Source organism: Electrona antarctica (genome assembly GCF_951216825.1).
Source record: "Electrona antarctica genome assembly, chromosome: 23".
Taxonomy (NCBI): domain Eukaryota; kingdom Metazoa; phylum Chordata; class Actinopteri; order Myctophiformes; family Myctophidae; genus Electrona; species Electrona antarctica.
The window spans coordinates 10,872,256-10,881,732 of NC_136804.1; the positions used below are offsets into that span (position 1 = coordinate 10,872,256).

A 9,477-nucleotide genomic window follows, 5' to 3' on the forward strand; every position below is an offset into this window, starting at 1 on the left:
TTGTGACGCCCACAGTCCACTGTCGACTCACCCTCTAGGCCAGTCCACTGTCGACTCACCCTCTAGGCCAGTCCACTGTCGGCTCACCCTCTAGGCCAGTCCACTGTCGACTCACCCTCTAGGCCAGTCCACCGTCGACTCACCCTCTAGGCCAGTCCACCGTCGACTCACCCTCTAGGCCAGTCCACTGTCGACTCACCCTCTAGGCCAGTCCACCGTCGACTCCCCCTCTAGGCCAGTCCACTGTCGACTCACCCTCTAGGCCAGTCCACTGTCGACTCACCCTCTAGGCCAGTCCACTGTCGACTCACCCTCTAGGCCAGTCCACTGTCGACGTGCACAAAGACACTTGAATGCAAACCATGCCAGTGCATGGGCCGTTCCCAACAACACAGCTAAAAATACAGATAATGTGTGCGTGTTTGTGTGTGTGTGTGTGTGTGTGTGTGCGTGCGTGCGTGCATGCATGCACGTGCACGTGTTTCCTCTTGTTCTTTTGTTCTAAAATCGGCCAGCTTCTAAAAACCTATCAACTCAACAAGAGTTATTTTCTACTTAAATTACAGGAACCCCAAAAGGCAGGTTTCGTTCATAAGAGTCAAGATGTTTCTATACATTATGTCATGAACTGTATCTGGAGCATTTAAAACACCGTGGTAAATATAGGACAGATTCATTGTTCATTTAGGAGTGACTGGGAAAAGGAACAAACCCAGATAGAGGGGGGGCGGCTGTGGCTCAGGAGGTAGAGCAGGTCGTCCAATGATCCATGGGTCGGCGGCTCGAATCCCTGCTCCTCCTCCTGTCTACATGTCGAAGTGTCCTTGGGCAAGACACTGAACCCCAAATTGCTCCCGATGTGCTGGTTGGTACCTTGCATGGCCTCCGCCGCAATCGGTGTATGAATGTGTGTGTGTGAATGGGTGAATGTAATGCACAATCTGTGTATGTAAAAGCCTTGGATAAAGGCGCTATATAAAAATGCACCATTTATATAAAAATGCACCATTTATAGACTCAAATTCAAATATAGCAAACAGCAGATCCACAAGCTCGAAACGCGTCGTTGTGTTGATCTGCATGCTACTTTTGATGTAGTGTGACATTGTAGTGTGATCAACTAGGGCGTTAATTTACGGGGGGGGAAAACACAAATTTGAAAATGGTACAGTTGGGTGCCACCGATATTGTCCCTTATCATTTGACCCATTTAGGCCTGACCTCAAAATTTAAAAAAATCCTTCTAAATCCTCCAGTTTTCTGAAATAAATATTTTCACGATTTTTCAAAAATAGCAGACCTACAAGCTCGTAGCGCGCCACTCGGTGGCGCGCTATGAGCTTGTAGATCTGCTATTTTTCAATAGCTAAATTATAACATAATGTTTAAAACACCAAAAGGGGTTCCCGCCCAAAATGGGTTAACTGTCCTTTTGCGCAGATCACGCAAACCTCAGCAAAAAGAAAAGGACAATATCGATGGCCTCCAACTGTAGCTGTTTCTGCCCAACACCGACCATATGAGCTCTCCTGTCTGCACCATCTATTTTAATGTCATGAATTAGAAGTTCTGTGCAAGCAGCATCTGCTCCTATTCATCTTAGTTTCATCGATCAAAGCCCAAGATGTTTTTTCATCCGTGTCAGACTCATTGTGCATTCCTCTCGTACATAAATGATAAAGACCACGACGACCAAAATGAACAACTGTCCATTTATTTCTCGTCTAAATTCTACACATGTCATCATAACAAAACAGAACAGAACATTTCTTTCTTAATAGAAATCAACAATGAGCTTTACACTCACTGTCATATAGAAAGCCCATCCATTTTCCCCATAGAGATATTTATTATGTAAGTTATTTTATCCCCCCGGGACCAAGCTGTGCAGGATCCTGATGGTGAATTGTGACCATAAAACCTTTGATTCTGTGTCAAAAAAATATTTGTAGGTTTGCATATGTTTAATAAATAGGCCTACCCTTTGTTTTACAGTTCTCAAATACTTTTTGACACAGAATCAAATGTCTTATGGTAATGATTCACCAGGAGTTTGGATGGCTTGGGTCCAGGCTTAAAATAATGAATATAAATATTTTTGGCAATCTCTATGGGAAAAGAATAATGGGCTTTCAATCGGTGGAACTTGGAAGCACAACATGGCTGCAGTGTTGTTTTTGGCAGCAAATTATGATTTTAGTTTTAGTCATAGTCTTTCGAATAGATTTCACTTAGTTTTAGTCACCTGGAATGTTTTAGTGTTTAGTCTAGTTTTAGTCGACTAAATAGCATAAGATTTTAGTCGACTAAATCTACAGGTGATTTTGTCGAATAAAATGTATTTTGGCCGGCCTTGATGCCCGTCGTAATGGCTGATTTTACTTTATTTGTTGACGAAATGGTCAGTATATTTAGTCTTAGTTTTAGTCATCATAGCTTCGTTTTCGTTTAGTTTCCATTTGGTTTTCGTCAGTGGAAAAAGGTAGTCGACGGACATTTTTCGTCTTAGTTTTAGTCGACGAAAACAACACTGCATGGCTGCCACTGCTATGCTCTATAGCAGTCCTATAACAAAGACATTGCGCGTGTGCGTGACCCATGACGACGCAACCTTCATCTTCATCACTGGCCGTAGGCATCATCAAACATCACGCATCAAACATCTTCTTACGACCTTCCATTCCTGACAAGGCCTCCACGTTCTTACGCCAGTCGCCCACCTCACCCGTCAGATCCTGGGAGAGAGTTCAGAGTTTACAGTTTTTTTTTTTTTTTTTTTTAATGATGTTTGTGCGGCTTTCGCCTTTATTTTATATTTTTTATAGAGGGACAAGACAGCAGGCTGACAGGAAATGGGGGAGAGAGATGGGGGAGTGACATGCAGTAAAGGCCGTCGGGATCGGGAGTCGAACCCGCGGCACACTGCCAGACTCGGACTACCGGCCAAGGTGCCTGGACCGCTGAGCCACAGCCCAGGCCGAGTTTACAGATTTGATCCTATTTTTTTGTTTTTTGTTTTTTACAATTCCGGTTCCTTACCGATTCAATCTGAATGGTCTGATTCCTTGGCAGTTCCCTTTCTATATTTCTTTCCTATATGTGTGTGTTTTTTTGTTTTTTTAATCTACATCATTCTGGCTCAAATATCTATCAAATTAGCCATTGTTTACCTTGTCTTGTTTGACGTCTTCCTTCTTCACAGACTTGAGGTTGGATCGGAGGTCCATGGAGCCTTTGTGTTTGGACCCTAGCAGAGCTCTCATCATCTCGTCTGCAGACACCCTCACCTTTCGCAGGGCGGGCTTCTTGAACTTGCCTCCCAGGTCCTGTATCTTTAGCTTCAGTTCGTGGATCTGGCAAACAGATGCAAGTGTGACTTATTGTGAGAAGACACAATTATTAATGCCTTCAACAGTTTTATGAAGAACTACAGTAAATCAGTGGATACCTATTCCGCACCTCGACAGCGGGTGCAGGGCCAATAAGGCAATCATGGAAAGAGGTATAGGGCCCGGCCCGCACACCATTCTTAGGCAAACGAATTACTTTATTATCTAAAGACCTAACTAACTATATTAAAGTAAGTCCTTTGCCTAAGAATGGTGTGCCTCTTTCCACTATATCAGTGGTGCTCAAACATTTTCATGTCAAGGACCCCCAAAATGATGTATTTGGCCGCAGACCTCAAACTCAAAATATTGTGTTCCAGGGACCCCCAGAAGAAAATATTTTTGTTAAAAAATGTTCACTTAAAAAAAAGTTAAATATTTTAACAACACAAATCTTATATGGGGGTCCCTAGCTAGCACAACATGTTTTCAAATATCATTTTGGGGTACGCAGTACGAAAAAGTTTGGGAACCACTGCTCTATTGAACCACATTTGTGGAAAATGGTCTGTGAGTCGGAGTCCACATGGGCAGTTAATATCCCATCAGATCCAGGTTTGCTGTTTAGTGACATTTAAAAGCTATAAACGTTCTGGTTTTGAAGCTTACAAAGAAAGTTAAGTTGACTGATCTGATCTGTGTGAGATCAGATATAAATACACATCAGGCCTTCATGGTTCTTACATCTTTGTTGTGTTTAGTGACTTTGTGTTCACAGTCGTATCTCTCTTCATCCACCGTGTCGATCTTACCATGAAGCTCCTTGCAAAGATTCTGTTGGGAGAAACACGACATCGTACAAAGTTTCCCAAAACGATTGTTTCATTCACTTCTCTTATTTTCTATTGCTTAGAATAGAGGGTATGTGCATGCTTAAAGTGAATGGCACATCGAGTGGCAAATCGAGTGGCAAAGCAACAGGCAAAGTGAGTTTAACATTGTTTAATGTTGTTTAATGCAATCAGACAGGACTTTTCTGTTTGGATGCATGGGCTGTCAATGCCAGAAAGTCGTTTTTTGCCACTCAGCAGGCATTCCTGCATAACTTCCGGGTTTGATGATGATGTCACACGCATACCCTCTATACATGGAAATGAATATTATATGCAATTTTAAAGCGGAATTATGTAACTTTTTTTAAAGGTAGTGTAAGTGATTTTCTTTAGTTAAAAGCTCCATATTGTGATAGTACTCGTTGCTATATAGTGTTTGTTGCAGTGCCAGTAACAGGAGTCTCCATGTTTCTCCAGCTTTTTATTAAACAGAAAATGCCTTTTCATTAACTGAAACTGAAACTGCCATACCAATTGTATCCAATCAGGATAGAGAATGCAGTCCGGATACAGATTAAACAAGTGGAATTGCTTGTGATAACTCAAAGAGATGAGCAGACAAAATTGGAACTGGAACACTATAAACATTAAGCTCATAAATAGCTCTCTCCTGATTGGCTGACATTTTGTCACCTACCAGAAGAAATATTGTCTGTTTATTAGAGAGAGACAGGGAGACCTCTGTTAACACTATAGGCTATAGCTATAGCAATGATTACAAATCAGAACATAGTGATTTAACCTTTTAACAAAATATATTTTTTGTTTTAACCAAAAAATACCTTTAATGAATGGTAGTAGGCCTAGAGTATGTTAATACAATATCATTTATACAATTGGGGTGGCTGTATTTAGTCTCCCTGCTCTTTTATTGAAACATTTAGATTGTGTCAAAGGTCAAAGGTCATGTCTCAACTAGACACATGATCTGAAAGGAATTTTGACCTGATGGTCAAGATTAAAATAATGTATCCCCTGAGCAATGGTAAAATGTCAGTACTTAAGCAGGAAACCGGGTTCAAATCCATGTAGAAGAGGAAAGGTACATAGTAGCTTTAATGGGCAACATTGGTTGCTCACTAAACAGTAAACAAACCAACATAATAGTATAGGCCTATGTGTACACAGGGTATCTGCCAGCAATTAAGTGCTTGTCAGGGTGGGGGGGTCCCCAGTTAAAATTCGATTAATAATTTGGGGGTCACGGCTTGAGAAGTTTGGGAACCCTTGACCTATAGTGTACCATCAGGTCGTCATGGGACAGTCCAGACATCTGCAGGGGCGGTAGCTTCTCTCCCAGGTATTGGACCTTCTCATCGTCCCTCTCCTGCTTCTCTTGTTCCAGATCCTCACATGCTTTGGTGAGGAGTAGGATCTGGTGGGAATGAAAAAACATGGAGCCTTTCAGCTCAACTTCACTAACACTTTCCGCCTTTTCCATTGCTTTTCAATGAGGTAAAGGTATGGTACTTGTTTTGGTATCACCTTATAAACCAATACAGTGGTTATCCAAGTGATTCCTCCCCTTTAGTAAAGCCATATACTGACTATGAACACAGATGTGACTGTACTGGCTTTTGACTTGCCCCTTGGTGTGGTCTGGGGGACAATATAGGGCTGCACGATATGGACAACATTTCATATCTCGGTATCTCAAATATTGCGATATCAATACGATATTTCCGTTAAAACACACACACACACACGGTAAAGGTATGGTACTTGTTTTGGTATCACCTTATAAACCAATACAGTGGTTATCCAAGTGATTCCTCCCCTTTAGTAAAGCCATATACTGACTATGAACACAGATGTGACTGTACTGGCTTTTGACTTGCCCCTTGGTGTGGTCTGGGGGACAATATAGGGCTGCACGATATGGACAACATTTCATATCTCGGTATCTCAAATATTGCGATATCAATACGATATTTCCGTTAAAACACACACACACACACGGCCTGGGCCGTGGCTCAGCGGTCCAGGCACCTTGGCTGGTAATCCAGTCTGGCAGTGTGCCGTGTGTTCGACTCCCGATCCCAACGGCCTTTATTGCATGTCACCCCCCCATCTCTCTCCCCATTTCCTGTCAGCCTACTGTCTATCCCTCTATAGTATAAAACATATAAAACACAAAAAAACATACATATGCGATACTGATATTGCACATACCTCGATAACGATGCGATAACGATATATTGTGCAGCCTTAAACAAAACGTTTGAAAACTAATGTTCTCCAGACTAACTACTGTTCTCCGGGCCTTCGCAGGCGGTTATTAGATATTATTAGAAATACCCACAAGTTACAGATAAATGCACTGCAGAATACAGAATGTCAGTCCTAGAATTTGAGAACGTACTGTATGTGACTCACTTTGAGGGAGAGCTTGCGAGAAGCTGAGATCTTTGACTTTGGCTGTGGGGGGGAAAAAAGCGGATTAAATACATTATAATTATACTGTATTATATTCAGCAATACTTTAGTACTTTATCATCTACATGGCTGCCAGTTGCCAACTGTACATGTTTTCTTATGGTGTGGTGTAGCTCCTCAGAGGTGAGCTGTCTAGAAGGTCGGTCTGTCTGTCTGTCTGTCTGTCTGTCTGTCTGTCTGCCTGCCTGCCTGCCTGCCTGCCTGCCTGCCTGCCTGCCTGCCTGCCTGCCTGCCTGTTTTTGAGTGGTGCAAACCACTCCAATAACCAGCTTTGTCTGTATGTTTGTGTACCTGTGTACGTGTCCGTGCAATGTTTGTGTACCTGTGTACGTGTCCGTGCACAGGTGAGCATGGTTACCATGGTTAGTGTGTGACGTCACTGACATAGCTGATCAGACTATATAAGACCACTCAGTTCACACGGGTGTGATTTTTTTTAATACTTTTTGAATTATTTAACTTTAATTATAATATGTAAGATACATGTCATAGTTTATGCCTTTATGGAATACATGACCGATATCATAGATCAGTCCCCCATGATGTTTTGGGGGGTCCCCAGATGACAGTGAAGTGACAATTTAAGGACTTTTAAGAACTTTTTAATTCCTCAAAAAGAAAGAAAGAAAGAAAGAAAGAAAGAAAGAAAGACCCGAGCACCAAAGTTTCTTGACTCTTGAACATGTATGGAGAACTATGCGAGAAAACTCTTGAGTGGTTCAAGCCATATATGCTCTAGCTCTTTCTCCCAGGCCAGCCAAACTAGAGATAAGGTTTTATTAATAGGATGAAGTCAAAAGGGAACCACTCCATGGTACAGGCCCTCCAGCTGATAACATCCCCGGTCTGATAAGCAACAAGTGGCAGTCAGTCAGCTCAGCATGCCAGGCGTTCAGCGCGCACTGATGCCATGATGTGTGTAAGGGATTATCCCTGGAACATAGTTGGCTCACCTTTTCCTTGGTATTCATTGGTCTGGATGGGGATGTCACTCACCTACAATAATAGCAAATGAGGAGAAATTAGGATGCCTGATGCAAACAATGATGGTGTTTTTTTTATACGAAGACGGAGACGTTTAATGTAAATAACCTATATGCTACTTCTAAGTGGTCAAATAAATCACACATCTCCTATATCTAGCATCAGGGTCTTGAGCTCTACAGTGTTGTTAGCACCTCTTGCATTCCCTGGCTGTTTCCTGGATTGGCTCCCACAGTGTCAGTTTGCTTGCCACTAGTTTATGGCCGTCTTACACAGTGCCCTGCAGGCCTCATCCTTCTCTGTCTGACTTTGTCTGTGACCCGTGGTAGGTCCCCGTAGAGAACCACGTTTCTGATGTGGTCTGTCCATGTGACACCTAGCCTAGTGCCATTCGTATTAGCCTGGTTAATAAACCAGACCGAATCAGCCGTTGGCAAAAAAAAGTTGCCTACCAGCGGATTTCGGTCTGGCGAGGCTCAGTAGCACGCCTCTTTCCTACAATCGAGAACAGGTCGGACCAATCGGGACACGGTATGCAATATGGGCGGGCTTTGGTACAGTGACGTTCAATGCTTGAGACTTTTGACTGACAGTAGCTCTGACCAATTGCGTCAAAGAGAAAATGTTTGAACCCGCCCCCCGGGAAATGAAATCCAAGTGGAGCCAGCCCAGACTGATATACCGCGACAGTGTTGTGTGATATTAGTCTGGCTTATTAGCCAGGCTACATTCGTATAGCATTCTTGTGTTAACTCCATCCATGGCCGTTTCCTGTTGTGCTGTGAGGGTCGGTCCAATCACACAAATATTACATTGCAAACCCTAATTGTATACTCCATCACAGGCGTATGCATTTCCCTCCTTTTTTCCCCCAAACATTTTGAATGCTCAAAATTGGGACAGCAGGTCGAAAGTGATAAGTGGCAAGATATAAATGCTCATCTCATATAATCAATAGCACTCACACACTAAATCAAATCAAACTTTATTTATAGAGCACATTTACAAAGACCTGTGGTAAACCAAAGTGCTTACAAGGTCAGATAAAGGAAAGAAAGCATACAGAGAACCACAAAAACAACAAGCATAATATAACAACAAAGCAAAGCAAGTAACAAAGACAGTATAACACAAATGAAAGCAGGACATAATTACCCAAGGCGCAAACCAAGGCTTTTAGCCAGGGAGAAGAAGTGAGTTTTAAGTAAAGATTTAAAAGTCGCTAAGGGCCAGGGAGAAGACGCAACTTTTAAGTAAAGATTTAAAAGGAGCGAGCAGATTTAAATATAGGGATAGACTGTTCCAGATCCTTACCGGATCCCTCTTAACGGTTCCGGTTCTTAACGGTTCTCTTAACGGTTCCTAATATTATTTTTTTCCCCCTTTTTTCTGACTATTATGCTTATATTATAACTAACCTAACCAAGTACTTAATAAACACAAATTAATGTTCAGATTAATTTAATATGAAGGACCCCAGTTACCCTAATGGAAACAAGCCATAGTGCTTTCTTGGGTTATAAAATCCTCTTAGCAGACCTTGTATTGAACTGTAGGCTACGTTCCTGTGCTTTTTTCTGCAAACTGTTTATAAAGTAATCAATGTATGGAGGTATATATGCACCTAAAGGCTGGGTTCTCAACAGTTGCGCGATTAATTTAAAGCCAAATCAAAAGAGGTTGAGTTAAGTTGTAAAAATAAGTGCAGACAAATTAATTTTTATTTAATTCATGGCTGTATAGTTAACGTGATTCAGACAGAAAGACGTTGAGTCATTGGCGTTCTAAATTAACACCATTAACAACAGTTGTACAATAAGCCTAATAAAAAGCTC

General features: G+C 42.0%; 1 protein-coding gene across 1 annotated transcript; it reads right to left on the reverse strand.

The window, feature by feature from the left end:
• Nucleotides 1-1,974: 1,974 nt before the first annotated feature.
• Nucleotides 1,975-7,650, reverse strand: LOC306916393 (troponin I, slow skeletal muscle-like). Its single transcript, XM_079494229.1, has 7 exons — nt 7,612-7,650; nt 6,599-6,640; nt 5,466-5,597; nt 4,074-4,163; nt 3,171-3,353; nt 2,534-2,735; nt 1,975-2,158 (listed from the first exon to the last, which is right to left on the reverse strand). The coding sequence occupies exons 1-6, from the start codon at nt 7,627-7,629 to the stop codon at nt 2,649-2,651; spliced, it is 552 nt and encodes a 183-aa protein (XP_079350355.1). The 5' UTR covers nt 7,630-7,650; the 3' UTR covers nt 1,975-2,158; nt 2,534-2,648.
• Between the last annotated feature and the right edge of the window lie 1,827 nt (nt 7,651-9,477).

Excerpts from the sequence above, each read along its gene's own strand:
- LOC306916393 (XM_079494229.1), bottom strand. Across the intron at positions 4,164-5,465 it reads TGTCCCATGACGACCTGATG|AATCTTTGCAAGGAGCTTCA; the intron begins GTACACTATAGG and ends TTCTCCCAACAG. Across the intron at positions 2,736-3,170 it reads AAGACGTCAAACAAGACAAG|GATCTGACGGGTGAGGTGGG; the intron begins GTAAACAATGGC and ends ACTCTCTCCCAG.